We start from the raw sequence: 20,746 nt of genomic DNA on the forward strand, positions 1-20,746 counted from the left end.
TTAATATTTTTTTAGCCAAGAATGTAGTGGTTTAATCCTCAGATATCTGGTCGGTTTGTCAAGATACAGCCTCTTTGCAAAAGTGCTTCGATGTTTTCGGACATGTCTGCCCAGCCCAGTCTCACGGCAAAGCGTAGGATAGACCCGCTTGCCTCCCAAGCAATCAAGCTGTTATTACCGCCAACAAAGCGCAGGCCCCAGTACTCAGCTGCCATAACCTCCGCTGTACACTGACTTCATTTAGGTAAAGTGCTATACAAATACAGGCCATTTACCCTTTACTATTCATTTACTGAGGTTATATTTATCGGGTTTTTATTTCCTGATGTTCGTATGTGTCATACGTGTTTCATTCGCCAATTCTGAATTATAACTAACATTAAAAACATGTTTAAGGAGGAGAGAGAACAAATAAATCTGATTAACATCTGATCTTTGTGTTTTTGTTCAATAATCAATGTGACCTGTGTATAAACACAAACTTTATTAAAAGAAATAACGTTGGTGTTTCCGTCATGTAGTAATTGCTAGGTTTAACTGTACAAAGGTTATTCGACACTATGAAACACATACAGACATGTTCGGCTAATATTTTTATTGTGAATATTAATCATGAGGGTGTGGTGGACCACTAGAGGGTTCCACTCACACCCAGTATTGAGGAAGTGTGTTGCTGTGTTTTGTGGCGCGATGTGTTCAGTTGATGTTGGAGAGGAATAAAGAAGGAGTGAGAACTGAGAGCTCTGTGTCGTCCATGCTTACCTCCACATTAGTGACCCCTGACTCGAGCATGCTACGGGCCGAGGACAATGCAGACTCCGCTATGGATGCATCAGCGGCTGCCGGTCCTCCGCCTCCTGCTGCAGCTACCTTTGCTGTGGCGCTGAAACTGCTGGACTTTTGGCTCCACGATCCCCCGTCGTGGTTCGTGCACGTGGAGGCTCATCGCGCGATGACTCTCCTCCGGGACCCACCCGCCCAAGGGAAATACGCCGCCCTTAAAGAACTGCTTCTTCAGCGCTATGCCCTCTCCGACGCTGAACGGGCCGAAAAGCTCCTCACCCTGTCAGGCTTGGGTGGCAGTACTGCTCTCGAGCTCATGGAGAACATGCTGTCGTTGCTAGGGCCGGATGACGGGGGATTCCTCTTCGCCCACCTCTTCCTCCACCAACTAACGGCTGTCGTGAGAGCTGTCCTCAACTCCCCGCTTTTGGCTGCGAAGGATTATCGCTCCCTGGCTGAAGAAGCAGATCGCATTCTTCTGGCTAGCCGCACTTTCGACATTCACGCCCTGGCTACGGACCCGCCGGCGGCACCTTCCACACCTCCACCTGCCTCCCCCGGAGCATCCGCCCCTTTGCTGACGGCAGGGATTGCTACACGCCGGCACCGCGGAAAGAGCATATGTTTCTACCATCAGAGTTTTGGCGCCAGAGCGCGTTGCTGCCTGCCGCCTTGTGCTTTCACGGCCCAGGGAAACAGACCCGCCAGCGCGCCGTAGCAGCCGCGACCGCTGGCAATACAGAAAGGCTGCTCTTCATAGAGGACTCGCGCTCCGGGAGACGTTTTCTCGTGGACTCCAGCTCCCAGAAGAGCCTCCTTCCCCCGACCGCTGCCGACAGACTAGCAGCGAACTGTGGGCCGCAGCTCATTGCAGCTAATGGCTCTCCCATCACAACGTTTGGGGAAAGGTTGGTGACTGTTTGGTTTTATGGCCGGGATTTCCAGTGGAACTTTGTTGTTGCCGCTAATTCTGTACCTATTTTAGGTGCTGATTTTCTGTGTGCCCATGGACTGCTTGTCGATGTTGCTAACAGACGGTTAATTGATGCTCTCTCGTTTTCTTTGCTACCCTGTTATACTCGGGCCGCTGAGCCCCTGATTCAGACTAATGTAGTGACCTCCGGGGATGCTTTTCAGCGTTTGCTTTTAGAGTTCCCATCGCTGTCTGTCCCTAATTTCTCTAGCACGGTAACGAAGCACGGGGTTGAGCATTTTATTCCCACGGTCGGGCCCCCGGTGTTCGCACAAAACGGAGTCCACGTTCTGATGGACTCCGTTTTGCGCGGGCTGCCGTTCGTTTTTGTTTACCTGGACAATATATTGGTGGCCGGCTGCTCAGCGAGCCAGCACGAGTCCCATCTGCGCCAGGTTTTCCAGCGTTTGGCGGCGCACGGCCTGATCATCAACCCTTCCAAGTGCCAGTTTGGGTTGCCTGTTCTGGATTTCCTCTGGCACCGCATTTCCACTGACGGTGTGGTTCCGTTGCCTGACAGAGTCCAGGCTTTTTCAGCCCCACGTCGGTTAAAGCGTTGCAGGAGTTCTTGGGGAAGATCAATTTTTACAACCGCTTTCTCCACAGGGCTGCCCACCTGCTACAGCCGCTCTATGCTGCCTTAAAAGGTCAAACAGCCAAAGATCCTATTGATTGGCTGCCGGAATGGATCCAGGCGTTTTCCGCAGCCAAGTCTGTGCTGGCTGATGCCGCCCTGCTGGCCCACCCGTTTCGGTCGGCGGAGATCGCGTTGACCACCAGCGCGTCCGACGTGGGAGTGGGTGCCATGTTGGAACAGCGGGTTTCAGGTCTCTGGCAACCGCTCGCCTTTTTCAGTCGTACGCTCCGGGATGCCGAACGCAAGTACAGTGTTTTCGACAGGGAGTGTCGACACTGGGGTGTCCTCCAGTATTTATACATTTCCGAAATCACATTGTAGTGACGTGTACTGAACACAACATGTTATATAATGTAAGCAACTACCTGAGAAACATCAGATACAGCAGATAAATTAATTATAGGCCATTACTTTTGTATCGTTTATTGCATTTATGGAGGGAGAGGTGTAAAAAGGATGTATTGTTCCGACAACAGTTAATCCTTAATATGTTTTATGTGTGTGTTTTTGTGGTTGTGGTGGTGGTGGTGGTGGTGGTGGGGGGGCGCCAGAGGGAGTGTTCGCCCGGGGCGCCAAACAGGCTAGGACCGCCACTGGCTTTGACTAACCACATTTTTTACCATATTAAAAACATATATCAATGATGTATTTCGATGGGCTGTAAAATCCCTCATTTACTTTTAGAATTTTATGAAAAGTTTTGCACTCAGTGGTGAGTGATGTAGTTAAAATCATTTGTGCGGGATTTTGTCAGTCACAGTTTTTTGAAGCTTTTGTCTCCACGCAGTGTTTTTCAGTTGTGGTAATTAAGCTAAAGTGACTCAGTCCAGCAACATAACTGGCTTTCATTTTCATGCTGTCGGAGCCCTGTGACTTTAGTGCAGGCACAGCTCACATAGAGGGATGATGCGAGTTTCCAGTTAAACTTGGTCGGTGTATCAGTAAGACCCATGCTCAGTCACGATGTTTATGTTTCTGTAGAACGATCTTCAAGACAAAGGTACATTCAGGAAATAATATAGTAATATGTGTTTAATCTGACATAAGTCTTTCATAATTTGTATCTTTAACAAGATTTATAACTGCAGAAGCCTTGAGGTGGATAGTTTATGCTCAAAAAGTATTCATGTATAATAAATTAACCTCTCTGTCATTTTAGTCAGTAAAACTGTTTGGTCGCCTTAGGGCATAAATGGATAATAGTAAGAATGCTCTGTATTTAACGTCAAATTAACACCCAATGGTGTTTGGATACAGAGATGATATTGTGTAGATTAAAAGGACGTCTTTTCAAATATAGGAAGATATATACATATATGCATACATATAAATACATAAACAGTGTTATTTCATGTCATGATCTGTCACCAAATCGGTACAGAAAATAGGGTCTACCCCCATTTTAATCTAATAAAGAGTTTCATGGTTTTATAAGTGAACCTCACCTTTAAAAATTTTAGTATTACTTCAAATTTGTCTTTAACAATTTGTGTGTGTAAAATTTTACTTGGGAGAGTGTGATTGTTATTAATGTTGTGTTCTTTTCAGTTGTTGGAAGATCCCTCAACTTAAATTCAGCTGATCAGTATGTAGACTATGCATTTTAAATAAGTTGTGATGGATGATTGTATTAAATTAAACTACTAGTTTTGAAATTGAAGCAGAAGAAAATGACTAATTTGACCCTACTTAATCTAAGTTAACTCTGCCCATTTACATTTTATTCTAGGTTGAACGAGATAGAGTTCCATGTAATCACTGATGACCAAATCGAGAAGTTGGTTCTTCCATCAGGGATCCCACCAACAGTAGATGACTGCATAGTGTTGTGAAGGATACCTTTGGGATTTCAAACGACTTCAGTCTTCAGTATTTGACACCAAAATTTCAGGACTACTTCACTATTCACAGAAGTGACCAGTGTCAGGTGGGAGTAACGTGTTATGCTGCTATTATTTGCTGCTATTTTTTATGATCATTATTACTATTCCATTAATTATTAATATTGATATTGCATTTAGATGTTTAAACATATTGGCACCCAATTAAGCTTTTATTACAAGTCCAGCGAGAACCACTTTAAACTGTTGAGTTGAATCTATAATTTTAAAGGCTTTTGAATGTTTTTATATTCTTACACTGAAGTCTTCAGTGGGGGAGAAACTGAGTTGCAGGCTGACAGGAAACGGCGTGCTTTGCAAAAGTGAAACCGAAAGCAGAGTCTGAGTGCAAGTACTGTGAGTAGGTTATGAATCTGTAGTATTTTATTATGCATTTATATCTTGGGATTAAGCTTTTAGTAGAGGCTTTTGATTAAAACATTTATTCAGTAGATTACATATATAGTTCCAGTTAGGTTATTACATGTAAGGATGAGCCTCTGTTCTGGTGAAAGGTCAGAAGTGCAACGGGTGAGATGAGAGAGCATTTAAGGACGAGACACACATACACACACACATTTGTAGACTCATTTATATAGGTAAGAGTTTAATTATGTTTTGCTTGCAACTGCAAAGTTGTGCCTGCATGAGTGACAGTTTGTGCAGAACGTGGGCCTGATGTTCCAGAAGATAAGCCTGGGCAGGATGGTGACAGGAAGCACCTGGGTTCGAGCCAAGACAATGTTCTTTTTAAACTATGTTAAAAGTCGTCAACAGAACAGTTGTGGTTTTGGATTGACGTATGCTGTATTGAGTCTGCCTGGCAACAGGCAGACTGCCAACCCTATAAAGCCTTTGTTCTGACTATTGTAAGACAGTTCAACACTGAAATCTGCACAAGTGTTGGACTCCGCATGTGTGCATTAAAATCTTCGTCTAATTGCACCAGGCCAGGTCAGTGGTTATTATTTTTGGATTCCTCCTCAATATCTGAACCTTAACACCAGATAAAAGACAAAGACACTGTGAAGGTTGTTGGCATCACCCTGGTCATCCGGCCAGTTTTCGACAGCCCCTCTGATCAACTGTCAGCTGACTATGACTCATCATCCAATCCAGTTGTATCCAATGCAGACTCTGCTGCAACCACTTCTCAGGACACCATTATTAAAAAGGCAGAACTTGTTCCCCATTCCACAGTCAGCATAGGAAACTGAAATGCAACTGGAAAGAGCCACTGAGGATTATAAAAAGAATGTAAATCTTCTGCCCACCTCCAAAGTAAAGACTGACATTCTCGAGAAGTTGGCTGAAACTGTATTTTCAATTATGGCCTTCCTATTATATTATTATTATATTATATTATTATTCCAAGCACTAGTGAAAAATTTCAGTGCATACAATCTAAATTAATCAGAAAAATGTTATATTATAAATTTTGTATACGTTTTATATTCCACAATAAAAACAATTACTGTTTGAATGTTCTCTTTGTGAAATTGATTCATTTTACTCAGAAAAGAAATTAAATTAACTTGATTTTCTCTTACTATTCAGTCATTGTCCATCGTCCCGATACCCAAAAACTCCAACCCATCTAGCCTCAATGACTACCGCCCAGTAGCCCTCACCCCCATCATCACTAAGTGCTTAGAGCAGCTGGTCTTAGCACACTTCAAATCCTGTCTGCCCCCCACCCTGGACCCCCACCAATTTGCATACCGCCAGAACAGGAGCACAGAGGATGCAGTCTCCATCGCACTGCACTCTGTCCTCTCACACCTGGACAACAACAACACCTACGCCAGAATGCTGTTTATAGACTTCAGTTCAGCATTCAATACAATCCACCCCTCACAACTCATCAGGAAACTGACAGACCTGGGCATCAGTTCCCTCATCTGCAAATGGTTACTGGACTTCCTGACCAACCACCCCCAACATGTCCGGCTGGACAACCGCTGCTCATCTACAATCACAATGAACACCGGTGTACCACAAGGCTGTGTGATGAGCCCTTTCCTCTACTCCCTCTTCACCCACGACTGCAGACCTGCTGATGGTTCCAACACCATCATTAAGTTTGCAGATGACACCACGGTGATTGGCCTCATCAGTGACAACAATGAGACTGCCTACAGGGAGGAGGTGGATCATCTGGCTGAGTGGTGCAACAGAAACAACCTGCTGCTTAACACTGAGAAGACCAAGGAGCTCATCGTGGACTACAGGAGGAATGCTGACCCACATCCACCCATCCACATTAAGGGGACGGCTGTGGAGCGTGTGAGCAGCTTCAAGTTCCTGGGAGTCCACATCTCCGAGGATCTCATCTGGACGACCAACTGCTCAAGCTGGTCAAGAAGGCTCACCAGCGCCTCTTCTTCTTGAGGACTCTGAGGAAGAACCACCTGTCCTCAGACATCCTGGTGAACTTCTATCGCTGCACCATCGAGAGCATCCTGACCAACTGTATAACAGTCTGGTACGGGAACTGCTCTGCCTCGGACCGGAAGGCGTTGCAGATGGTCGTGAAAACTGCCCAGCGCATCACCGGAGCACCACTTCCTGCCATAAAGGACATCTACAGGAAGCGGTGTCTGAAAAGGGCTGGGAAAATCATCAGAGACCCCAGTCACCCATCGCATGGACTCTTCACCCTCCTGCCCTCTGGGAGGCGCTACAGGAGCCTCCGGACTAAGACCACCAGGTACCGGAACAGCTTCTTCCCACACAGCTGTCAGACTCCTGAACTCTGCCTCCTGACATCTGACCCACGTTAAACTCATGGACTGAACATACACACACCCACAAGCACCTACACACACACACAATGGACAACTGTACCCTCAAACACACAATAATAACATGGACTGAACCACCACTCACAACCACTAGCACTTTATATAGCCTCTGTAGAAATTATCCACATATCTCACTTATCTTAACTGCACTACTGTATAGTTCTGTGTAAATAATCATTCTGTACGTACAATAATTTTTAATCCTACAACTGTTTATAACTTGCATAGTTCACATTTCTGTATAACTGTATATCTCATATTTCTGTATAGTTTTTATTTCATATTTATATCCTGTTCATAGCCTGTACATACTTATAGTTATAGAATATTCATAACATACTTCACACTGTGTACATTATAACATACCATAATAGACCCATTTCTGTAATATACTTACATATCTATATTATTGCTAATATATATTGTAATATATCTATATCACGGCTAAAGCACTTCTGGATGGATGCAAACTGCATTTCGTTGCCCTGTACCTGTGACATGTGCAATGACAATAAAGTTGAATTCTATTCTATTCTATTCTATTCTATTCTATTCATTGTTTATAAAGTTTAATTGGAAAATGCTGCAGTGATGGTGGTGGAGCAGCATTAATGATGATGCTGTAGAACAACAGGAACACGGGGATATCAGACTGTTAGTGGGTTTAGTCATTCCTGCTGCACTGTTTGTCCTTCTTATTGAAGTAACCTGCTGAGAGCTCACACTGTTCTCTGTAGAAATTATGTCAGTCTGACTCGTCACATGTTTGGAGGCGTGTTTGATGTTTGCTCTTCTGGAAACTCTTAGTATCAAATATGGAAGATGCAAAGGAGACACGCTTCAGTCTGGACCTGTTTCTGTAGCTGCCACCATCATTCTCCTCCTCTCTGGAGCTACACTTCTGCTTCATCTCCGCCTCTTTTCTTCATCCTCCATCTCTCTTTTCTCTTCTCCAGTGTTCTGCAGCCATGGAGCCTCACAGCCATTAGCACACCCATACCTGAGCAGCTAGCATTACCCAGCATGCCGTGCAGCAGTGTCAGTTTGTGAATGTGCAATAATTCCTGCTCCAAACTGTTTCTGTTTCACAGATTGCTGTGTGCCGTGACCTTTGACCTGCTAAAGTGAGTCAGCTGTGGATTATTCATTGTTGTGTCTGATACTTAGAACTGTGAGGAAGACGCTACACAGTTAATCAGGGTCCCCTCTCTCTGAATCAGGAAAGGTGGGCAGGCGGCGTGTGGGCGCAAGGGCCATACGTTGAGTATCACTGTTTGAAATGTGAACATTGTTCTGCTGCAGTCAATGGACTAAACCAGAGAAGAAGAAAACAGACTATACCATGAAGATCCTCAGTGTGGATCAGTATAATATCAGCCTGATGTCTGCAGTTTAGTGTCAGCACAACTTTCACATCATATTCATCTCAGCACAACTAAAACATGCTGACTGACCTCAGAGTTTCAAGTCCACATCCTGGACTCTCCAGGAAACCACACAGCTGCTTCACTCCTGAATCCTGCAGCTTGTTGTTGTTACTCAGGTCCAGCTCTCTCAGATGGGAGGGGTTGGACTTCAGTGCTGCTGCCAGATAATCACAGCTGATCTCTGACAAACCACATCCCCTCAATCTGTATAAAGAATGAAAGATGTAAGTTTATTAGACAAAGTGTGAGCTTGAAATCATTCAGTGTTTCATCATCTGTTCAGAGCTGAAGAAGGTTCAGAATGTAGAAGTTTAGAAAATGGAAACTCCAAACAGCTGAAGCCAACAGGAAGCAGCTTCAAACAAACACAACAAGAGAAAAAACTCTGAATGTTTCACATTAAAGTCGTACATTTATCATAAAAACAGGACAAAGACTTGAAAAAGTCGTGTTTTTCCTTCCAGGAACCACAAGGCTTCACTTTTAAAGGTGAAGTGTGAAAGAAATGGACATATTTGAAGTCCAACACCTTTTTCCAGTCACATTATTAAAGCAGACAAACTACAAGCTCATTTCCATTCCAACAAGTCATCTTCTGACCTGGACTAACAACACTGGTCTCTATGTGCAGCTGGCTGTGAGACCAGTGCTCAGGGAGCGTCTACAAAGTGCAACACTGAAAGAACATCACACATTAATTTGCTTCCAGCACTTTCACACAAACATCTACTGTCATTATTGTCACCAAACTCTGTGGATCCTTTATTGCAAATTCAAATGGGATCAAATGGTCAGACAAAAGAGGGTTATGAGGAAATATGATGAAATGTTGTGTATTAGCAGCAAGTTATTGAATCATTTTCCTCATAAACCAAACAAAATGATTGACAAACATGTTTTTACAAACTCAATGTTGGACTTGGATCAGCAGGATAAGCTGATGTTTAAAGGCATTTGAGTCTCGCTGTATGAGAGTCCAGTTATTCCTCAATATTTATGGATGATGTTCTAAATTAGGCTCAAATATGTGACAGACATTTAATCCCATTTCAGTTTGGCCTCATCTTGGGCCGGATTATCCAACACACACTCAACACAATAAAAACATGAGCATATATATGTTTCCTGATAAAATGATGTGACAGGTAGAACAGAGTAAAGTGGTGGTGTTACAGCCTTTCTCCCCTCTGCTGCCGAGGCTGTTAGTTTCTCCCAAACTCAGCTACAGGACTTCCACATGAATGAAAGCAGCAGAAGTGGCTTTACACATGAAAGAGGAAGAGGAGAAGAAGAGGAGAGGGAGGCCACCCTGACCATCACTGCAGCTGAAAACATCACACTGCCAGTAAAGTTAGTGAGAAAATGTCTGTGAAGGTTCTCAGTCATGCAGGTCATCGTAGTCAAAGGAGTTTGCAAAGAAAAGCGTCTGGACTTCTTTGAGTTGCTTGAAGACGTTTCACCTCTCATCCGAGAAGCTTCTTCAGTTCTAAGGTCAAATGGCCGAGAGTCCCAGATTTAAACCCAGTGGGAGTATCCCCCCAAGGAGGGACAAAGGACCCCCTGGTGATCCTCTAATCACATGAGCCAAGGTGTGAGAAAGCGGGTGTGGGACCTAATCAGCCAGGGTTTCGGGTGAGCTCATTGTGAAACCTGGCCCCACCTTGTCATGTGAATTCCTGAGGTCAGATGGCCCAGGATGTGAGTGGGCGTTAAGGCGTCTGGGGAGGGAACTCAAAACTGTTTTGAGTTCCCTCCCCAGACTTGGTGAGAAAATGTTGAGCAGGATGAGCTGCTGGCTAATCTGGAGGCTGTAGCAGCAATCACCGATCAGCCACCGATCAGCCCAATTGTGACCAGCAGCTCACAATTGGAGGTGGCTGTAGCTCAGGTGGTAGAGCGGGTCACCTACTCACCAGAAGGTTGAAGGTCGATCCCAGGCTCCTCCAGTCTACATGCCAAATTTCCTTGGGCAAGATACTAACCCCATGTTTGCATACTGGTGGTGGTCAGAGATGACTGTGAACAGAATAGATGTAACAGTAGTTGTTGTACATGTACAGACCATAAATATGGAGTCCAGCTGTGTTTGATGCTGCTGGGCAGACTGACCACTGGGAACCTCTGAGCTCTGCTGGTCCACTCTGGAGGAACCATGAAGAATTAGATCAACACAGGATAAAGATCCAGTAGTTTCTGCTCAAATAACTTCATCTGACTCAAGTTTCTCAAGTTTTAAACTCTCAGATTGTGAACATATCAGTAATTTTCAGTCTGTTTTCATGGACGTCCTTTCAGTGGTGATGTCAGGGATGATTTTGAAGAAGCTCATTAAACTGAACCATCAGCAGATCACTGCTCCAACACCAGAACATGATCCGAGGTCTCCCTCCACCACCAGAACACCAGCTTTACTAACGTGGTAGATCAGTGTAGTACAGATCAATAACTGATGAGTCATTTGATCAAAATCACTGAGTGCTTCACATCTGACCCTCTGATGTTTCTGTGGACATTTTGCATATTTAATGAATGTCTGACAGTTTTACATTCATTCTATGAATACAGTGGAAATGTTGTGTTATAGTCTCCATGTTTTTTCCAGCATCATAAATTCTTTTTTAGATTAGATTCTTTTTTCACAGCTGAAAAACAACATTTCTGCATGAAATCTGCATCGTCCACTCCAAAGGTCACAATCTGAAGGTAACATCTGGTTTTGTTCCCTGTGATTAAATCTGAGCATCAGTATGGTGGGATTATCCACTACATCCACACCACTGTGGTTCAGTGTTGTCCTGATGGAGTAACAGCAGCCAGTATGATCCAGGCTTTAGCTGCTGGGTCTCTGTGTGACCTCTCAGACTGTTTAACAGATCAGACACAAAGAGAATCAGAGCAGCTCTTTAAAGACAAACATGAACCCACTCAGGTCACACTTTCCCCACAGATATGAGCATCACTGTCCTCAAACAGCAAATGACCAAGTCTAACATTTTGATCTTTCCTCTTTCATTGTTTTCTCTTTAATGAATCTTTGTAACGATCTGAGGATGTTTCAGGTCAGATTTATCCAGGAAACACAAACATGTAAAGGAGTCATCACAGCTCTCTGACCTCGTTGGTCCAGGTTCACCACTGAAGAGTGGAGGGTGATCTTTGGACCGGTCACTCCTCACAGACGGACAGCTGGACCCTGCAGACTCTGCTCTGTCCTCCTCTTCCTCCATCATCATTTACACCGATGTGTTTTATATATGCATGTGTAAAGTGAGTGTGAGAGCCCTTGTCTGACACTGTGTCTGACACACAACCTGTCCAAAGGGGAGGGGTCTGGCTGCTTCCAAATACAGCACATTTCATTCATAATGTTGTCAATCCAAGCCCCTTATATATTAATTATTTTTTCCTGGGTTGTGTGAAATCCCAGAAAAAAAAAAAAACCCTAAACAAACTGAATCTGTGCACTAAGATGTAGGTCTGGTTGTGTTGTGGTGATTCTCGGGTTAGGGGATGGGTGTTGACACTGGAATACAAAATAACACCAATGGAAGATGGACAAGAAGAGGTCAAAGGTCATCTGGTGCTCAGTTTAGAAAAAAGAGAAAAGAAAAAAATGTAAGCAGATTTGTCTTTGGATATTAGCAGGTATTATGCAGGGCTCTAGAGTGCGACCAATTTTCTTTTCTTTTTTTAAAAAATTGAACAGTTTTTATTCATTATCAAGAAAAGCATAAAAACACAACAAAGCAGACAAACAACAAACAAAAAAACCCCAAAGGGAATATATTAAAGTCATTATATATCTGTACAAATACACATATGGGGTAAAGAGGAGAAAAAAAAGAGAGAAAAAAAAGGAAATATATTTTCGCTCATTTACCCACAGATTTAGAAAGAGAAAAAGATAAACTCCAAGAGTGAATTGTTGTCCTTTACGCTTACTTCCTATTTAACTGAGAACATCTTAATCACAACCACCCCCCCTCAACAGTTGGGACAAATCATTTGGCAAATAAAAAACCAAAGGGGACCAAACATTGAGAAAGAGACCCTCATTTCCTCCTAAAATAGCAGCAGTTCTTTTGTGAGGAATAACTTTAAATAATTCTCTGTACCACAAACTCACAGAGGGAGGTTTATCCTTAACCCAATTAATGAGAATACATTTCCTAGCTACCAGCAATAGTTTGTCACATAATTTGCGCTGCGAGTGATTTAATGTTAGTTCTTTTGAGGGTAGGCCAAGAAGAAAATACCCAGGGTCCCTTTGGAGCAGATTGTTGAGATATGGAGCTCCAAAAGCTTTTGATTAATTTACATTCCCAAAAGTAATGAAAAAAAGTGCCAGTTTCTTTTTGACATTTACTACAAAAATGGGAAATATGAGGTGCAATCTTATGCAAGACATTAGGAGCTATGTAAAGGCAATGTATGATTTTGTATTGGGTTTCTCGCAAGCGGTTGCAAGTAAAAGTGGAACTACCTATGTTAATGGCTCCTTTCCACTCCTCTTCGGTATATTGATTATTAAGATCTTTCTCCCATTTATGAATAGCACTCAATGTGTTGCTACTGAGAGTATATAGGAGAGAATAAAAGGCTGAGATAAAATGAGTTCTGTCTTTTCGCTTAATAAGAAATGTCTCAATATCATCATATATAACTATTGCTGAAGACTGTGGAATTTTAGAATGAACAAAGTTACGAACCTGGAGAAAGCCAAAAAAGTGGTCTCTAGGAATATTAAAATTTGACTGCAATTGCTCAAAGTTCATCAGTGTGTTGTTTTGAAACAAATCGCCAATTACCCTTAATCCCTTTTTGTGCCACTTATCGAACATACATTATGTAGGTATTATGCAGGGCTCTAGAGTGCGACCAATTTTCAATGGTACGACAAAAAATATCCTAGATCACACGGACGAATTACAATGGCTGTTTGTTAGCCAATGCATACTATCTATCTGTGTGTGTGTATATGCATGTGTGCACACACACACAGATAGATAGTACACACACACAGATAGATAGTACACACACACATGAAATAGACTTATTACATGTAAAGCAAGATATTTCAAGCCTTTATTTTTTTATAATTTTGATGATTATTGCTTGCAGCAAATGAAATCCCAGTTTCAAACGCTGGACTCACAGGTAGGTGAAGGTTGGTGTTTATTGTAGACGGAGTGAACGAACAGAACAGAAGCAGGAAATGGCTGGCTGGAAAGACTAATGACTGAGTGACTGACGTAACTGACGTAACTGACGTAACTGAACAGCGACAACCTAACTGCGACAATGACACGACAGTGAACTGGTAAAACTGAGGAACTTAAATACACAGACTGGATGATGACAACAATTGGCAAGAGGTGAGTACACGGCTGAAGATAATGAAACAAGAAATGGAACATGTAGGAAATAAACAGTGAAGAACAGAAAACACTGAGTCAAGGCGACGGCGTGGGAGCCGGCGGTGACGGCAGAGCGGCAGCTGCAGGGCCAGCAGGTGCGGAAACCTCTGGCTGGCTGATAGGGGTGGAAATAATGACTGGGCGAGTGATACTGACAGGTTTAGCAGGGATTATTCTGGCACCGAGTTAATGTGATCTGTGAATTGTGGTACGTCCTGAGATTTGATTTTCACCCAGGTGTCATCCTCATATCTGAACCAATGGCTTGGTGGTGTTCCAGGTTAGGATAGCAAAGCCCTCTTTTCCACTTCTTCCATGTACAAATTGGCCACGATGGGTGAAACTGGGGAGCCCATGGCACACCCATGTTTCTGCCTGTAGAACTGACCCTTGTATGTGAAGTAGGTGGAATGAAGACACAGTTCCAAAAGCAAACACACTTGGTCGATGCTGAGAGTGGTCCTGTTGCTGAGGTTGGTGTCATCCTGTAATCTCTTACGGACTACCTCCAACGCTTCCATGACTGGGATACAAGTGAAGAGAGATGTAACGTCGTACGAGACCATGGTTTCGTCTGCCTCCATAATGACATCTCTCACCTTCTCAACAAAATCCAGGGTGTTCCTGATGTGGTGTTCAGAGCTGCCCACCAGCGGGTTGAGGATCGAAGCCAGAAACTTGGAGATGTTATAGGTGACCGAGTTGATCATGCAGACAATCGGTCTGAAAGGTGCACCCTGTTTATGTATTTTCGGTAAACCATACAGACTTGGTGTAGACTCCCCTGGGTACAGCCTGTGGTATGAGGTCTGGTCAATAGCTTTGTCCTGTTCTAACTGCTTCAGACAGTCTATCACCCTCTTCCTGTAGCCACTTCCTGGGTCTCGTTTCAGGGGCTCATAAGTATTTTCATCACTGAGGAGTGACAAAATTTTCTCATGATAGTCTTTCTGGTATAGCAATACTGTGCACCTACCCATATCTGCCGGAAGGATCAGGGAACTGACCTCCCAGCCCATTGTTCCTTCAGTGGGCTGCTTTCAGTCATTATGCAAATGTACTGTTTATAAGATTGGAGAAACCTGCAGTCAGCTGAGACTGAAGAAGTCACTTGGATGAGTGACGAAACGTTTTTCCCACAAAACGCTACGTCCAGATGAACAGAATCAACTTTTGGAGATTTACTTTCCTGGATGATTGAGAATCCATCAAGACTTATGCATGTGCATGTGGCGATATTAATCCCAGGAGCCACATTCAGGTAAAAGTGTAAGAGCAAATGATCCATCAATAAAGGATAATGTTGGATCAGTGTTTCAATATTTATATCTTTTATTAGATGTGCATGTGGTTTGGTTATTTGCTTTTTGGTGAAAGTACACTGAGAGAGGACTTTTTTATTAGTGATCTTAATAATTTTTTTTTTCATATTAATGTAATTTTTTATCTAATTGAATACAATCTATTTGTGTATGATTGTCAGTCGAAAGAGGGAGAGAGGAAAGAGGGGAACGTGAGGAGAAAGTACAAGGTCAGGAAGAACCCTGTTAGAAAACAGACAGGGAACAGTGACAGGCAAAACAGAAACTGTTTAACTGCTTGAGAGAGTTGACCACCAAAAAGTGATCGACAGATTTGCCAACCTCAAGCTGAGGCGACATAGGTTAAAATAAAAGAAAAAAATCTGCAGAGCCATATTAGTAGTATCTGCAGTAAACATCTTTTCATACATTGTACCATAGGCACAATTTTTTTTATCAATATTTTGTACATTTGTATATTTCAAGGACTCTTCTGTTTTTGGAGTGTATTTTTATACATCTGTATTGTATTATTCATACACATTAAAAGTGAATCTCTGTCCAAAACATGCACTCAGTTTACTTCTTACTCACTATGAGCATCATTTTCACCCAGTAATTAAGGTTAGGATATGTATTTTTTTTTATCCATTCTTCGTTTACAGCATTTAAATAACCTTTATCAGATTTGATGGTTTTGTTACAGACTTTTCAAAAAAGTGTTTTGCTTTTCTTTCACAAATGTGGGGATTAAATTGTGTTAAAATGTACAAAACAGTGATGTCATGTTTTGTGACGAGGACCCAGGCAGAGAGAGACTTGATGAATTTAAGAATCTTATGATTTAATAAAGAAATTTGCAGACTTGCACAGAGATGGTAAAATTATGATGACTGATAACAGAGATGAAGACAACAGACGATGAGGACAGGGAGGAACAGGGGTTTAAATGCACCAAGGAGACAGTCAGAGGGAACTCGGGACAACTGGAGACATTTAAGGATGCAGGGACTGACAGAGACGGGGAAGAAGTCTCATCGTGAGGAGTACAGTTTATCTTGCCTGGCTGGGCAGCTCTCTGGGTGCTCAGCACCCCAAAGCTCTGATCCTAGAATCGCCCTGGTATAAATGATGAGGATCTGCAGCTGTGCAGCGCTGACATCACTGAGTTATTTGGGAGAACAGCGAGAAACTCCCTCATGCAGCTCACTTAAAGTTCACACACAGATTCATTCATCAGAATCAGCTCAGGCTGAAAATCCTGCAGCAAACACAGCAGAGCGATCAGTGCTGCGTCAGTGGATCTTTACTGTCACAGTCAGTTTCACAACTCACCTCACCGACTGCACTTCAACTGTTCAGCCAGAGTCACAAACTCTTTATCCATGTGCAGCTGTATGAGATGAAAGTCTTTAAGGTGGACTGATTGTGTGTTCAAATACAAAACTAAGACAGAGACAGAATCAGGGAGCAGACATCAGACACAGATCATCGCTGCAGTTCTTCACTTTCTCAGACTCTGATCTTCATGTTGATGCTTTGATTCTCAGTGTTTACTCTCATGAAAGCTTCACATGGATTCATGTCACCTTTAAACTAAAGCAGGTGAACTTAGAAGCAGGACAGCAGCAGTTAATGAGCAAAGACTGCATTTATACTCAGACACGTGTCAGGAGGAACAAACAGCAGGATCAGGTTTGATTCGCTCCCGGAAGAAAAGATCTGACTACACAAATTAAAGAATAACTCCTGATGTGTTGTGTTTGTGGAGCAGAGCTGTGAATATTAGAGGAGTAAATATTACAGAAATTATAAATATATACATACATATATGTATATATATTAGGGAACATGTACAAATGAGAAAAACCATTTAAAATATCTTGCTGCAAACAGTCAATGAGTCAGAGTGATGGTGAAGAATTGCATTTGTGTAACTGTCACAGATAAAGTGGAAAAATCCACTCTGGGCAGAGGTCACAGAAAGAAAACTAAAAAAGTCCGTACATGCAACAGTAGCTTAGCAACATAACAGAGTCATGACTGTGATCACAGGAATGAACTGTGCTGATGAAACTCCTTCCTGTGACCACCTTTATTCTTCAACACAATTAGTCCTCAAGAATATTTCTCCAGACGGAAGGGAGGCAAGTGACGGAAGTGACGACAAGGTAAGGGACTCATGTTGTAACTGACGTCAGACGCTGGAGATTTTGGCGGAAAATTAAAGCGAATGGTAGTTTAGATTTGAACAAATTCCTTTAAGCTTCAATCTTACCAAATACATTTATCAATTGTCTTACAACTAACGTTATTTGTCTAAATAATCTCCAACACCCTGGAGAACAACGGGGAGAGTTTAGAGGCTCTCCAAGATTATATTGTAGCGGGCCGGGGTTGTTCGGGGATGTTATGGACATTTATGTTCTGTTTTGCAGTTCTGTTTGTTGTGATGTTGTCATGGTAACAGGTGACGCTCCCTCTGTGTGTGTGTTTCCGGTGAGAGAGCGCCTTTTTGTGTTGTTGTTTTGGTTGCCGCGCTGAGCAGTTGCTAGCGGCAGTCCTCTCCGGAAAAAGGGCTTAATAAACGGCTGTGCTTTCTGGCTAGCTCGCCGAAAGCAAGACCAAAGAAACCTCTGTCTCCTCCGTTTCCTGAGCTCGCCACAATATTGATCAGTGCTTTCAGGATCTAGTGATGAAGAAGGCCCAGAGTGCAGTTTCCCCGGCTAAATATGAGACGCCGTCGTCGAAAAGACTTCGCCCGGCAGATTCCCCCGGCACAACATCGCCAGCCGGCAAAGATATTGCCGACATACTGGAGTCAATCGACAAGCGATTGTCCACTTTCGACGCAAGGCTGTCCTTGGTGGAGCTTCTTCACCGGGAATTTAAATGCTTATGAGAATCCCTGGAGTTCAGCCAGCAGCAGGTGGAAACGCTCGCTGCTGAAAATGCCACGCTAAGGGAGTCGGTGAAATGTCTCACAGACAATGTTACTGAGCTAAATAGAGAAAATAAAAAAATTAAAGAAACAGTTATTGATCTACAAGCTCGTAGCATGCGTGACAATCTGGTATTTTCTGGTATTCCAGAAGCCGCTGGAGAGGACACGGAGACCACGGTAAAAAGCTTTATCAAAACCCACCTAAAGCTGCCGGAGGACACTGTGAAGAACATCGTCTTCGATAGGGTGCATCGCCTCGGCCCCATTCGGGCTGCAGCCGGGAGACCACGTCCTATCGTGGCCAAATTCGGCCACTTCAAACAAAAGGAACATGTGAAAAGTCATGGCAGGGAATTAAAAGGAACGGACTTCAGCGTGAACAACCAGTTCCCCAAAGAGATCCTGGAACGACGCAGGGTCCTCTTCCCAATCCGACGCGGCTTCATCCAGAAGGGCTCCCGCGCTGTCATCGCTGTGGACCGGCTGTACGTGGACGGACAGCTCCACCGCGACCCCGATATCACTCCGTGGCTGTATTAACTTCACACCAGATAAGAATCCGCTACACCCTTTCCCCATCCACTCACACTAACTTGCATTAACTTAACATTAACTTGCATAATCTGTTTAACTTAGTAGTATTAAATCGCATCTTAAGTGTGATATCATAGCAGAATTAACACCGTCACTCTCCGTCAATGGTTTAATTGGAATGTTTCCGTTTTTTGTTTCTTGTTTTTTCCTCTCTCTTTTCCCCCTCTTGTTTTTATGCTGCTCACCCTTGTCCTTGGTTTCTTTCTTTATTTCTTTCTTTCACTGCTTCGATCACCTGCTTCCACACTCATCCACAAACAACATCCTTTATTTCGACACATACGCTTTGCACGATCACGCACAGTCATGCGCTCAACGGCAGCACATTTACATCAGTCAGACAGCGCACACAGTCGTATAGGATACACACACTTAAGCCAAGCGTACTCATATTAGTAAATATGCAAACACATAGTCAGACTCAGGGAGCATCTCGCCACGCATTTTTTCTCTCTCTCCCTCTCTTTATTTATGAACAAGTGATGTATTCTCTCCACCTGTCTAAGCGACACACACAGCATACACCCCTAGTTATACACAGACATCTGTGGGTGCACTAAGATTCGTTACATGGAATGTAAATGGAGCTGGCTCCAGAGAAAAGAGGTTAAAAATATTTAACCAACTCAAAAAACTACAGGTAGATGTTGTCCTTTTACAAGAGACCCACAGACCTCTTAGAGGTTCGAATGAACTTAAAACACCTGAGTTTCCTAATGTGTTCTCAGCTTGTTATAATTCTAGACAAAGGGAGTAGCAATTTTAATACATAAAATATTAATTTCACAGTACTCGATACAGTTATAGATCCAGAGGGCAGATTCTTAATCATTAAACTATCTATACTTGATAAAAAGCTATGTATTGTAAGTGTATATGGTCCAAATGTTGATGATCCCTCATTCTTTCACGGTTTTATCAGTGCACTCTCTGAACACTTAGATGGCACACTTGTTCTTGGAGGCGACCTCAACCTGGGACTAAATGAAGAAATGGATAGGCTCAATACAGCAGGAACTCAGCGTAATTGGCAGTCCACAAATATAATCAAACAGTATATGAGCGACTTTGGTCTTTGCGATGCATGGCGCTCCCTCCACCCCACCAGTAAAGAATATACTTTCTTCTCACATGTTCATCACTCCTACTCTCATCTGGATTATTTTTTGGTCAGCAGCTCACTGCTGAGTGACATTTCAGACACTGAGATTCACCCTATAGCTGTCAGCGATCATGCTCCTGTATCTTTAACACTAATGCACAAGAATAATACTACGCCAAGTAAAAACTGGAGATTTAATACATCACTGCTTAAAGATGAAGAGTTTATCAAATACTTTAAAAAAGAGTGGACTTCATATTTAGACTTTAATGACACTCCCGGAACATCAGCTTCTCTTCTATGGGAAGCAGGGAAAGCCGTGATGAGAGGTAAAATAATCTCTTTCTCATCACATAAAAAGAAAAAAGAAAACAAAAATATTCAGGAATTAGAAAAAACCATCAAATCCCTAGAAGAAGCCTACGCGTCCCACCAAGATCAGGAAACACTGAACAAAATACGCAAAACAAAACTAGAATTAAATGAGATAATTGATAAAAAAACAAAATTCTTAGTACAAAGACTACGCTTACAAAATTATGAACATAGTAATAAATCCGGTCAATTTCTAGCAAACCAGCTAAAAATAAATAAAGAAAAAAACAACTATATGTGCTGTTCAAGATTCATCTGGGAACACAATATATGAACCAAAACAAATAAACAACATTTTCAGGGATTTCTATAAAACGTTGTATTCACCACAAATAAACCCATCTAAAAAGGAAATTGATCAGTTTTTAAACAACATAACTCTTCCAAAATTATTAGACTCTCAAGCAATGGCACTGGATTCGCCACTGACATCAGGTGAACTCCAGGAAGCCCTGATAAGTATGCCCAATAATAAGGCTCCAGGTCCAGACGGCTTTCCTGCAGAATTC

The 20,746-nt window shown here is 42.8% G+C and overlaps 1 protein-coding gene across 1 annotated transcript in view; it reads right to left on the reverse strand.

Moving 5' to 3' along the window:
* Positions 1–18,367: 18,367 nt before the first annotated feature.
* Positions 18,368–20,746, reverse strand: part of LOC120435055 (NLR family CARD domain-containing protein 3-like) — a gene marked incomplete at its 5' end in the record, with an annotated part of 52,810 nt that continues 50,431 nt past the window's right edge. Inside the window, one exon of the mRNA XM_039603850.1 lies at positions 18,368–18,480. Coding sequence (XP_039459784.1) covers positions 18,368–18,480 — 113 coding nt within the window. The remainder of the gene's footprint in view (positions 18,481–20,746) is intronic.

This window comes from Oreochromis aureus, linkage group 3 (assembly GCF_013358895.1).
Source record: "Oreochromis aureus strain Israel breed Guangdong linkage group 3, ZZ_aureus, whole genome shotgun sequence".
Lineage (NCBI taxonomy): Eukaryota > Metazoa > Chordata > Actinopteri > Cichliformes > Cichlidae > Oreochromis > Oreochromis aureus.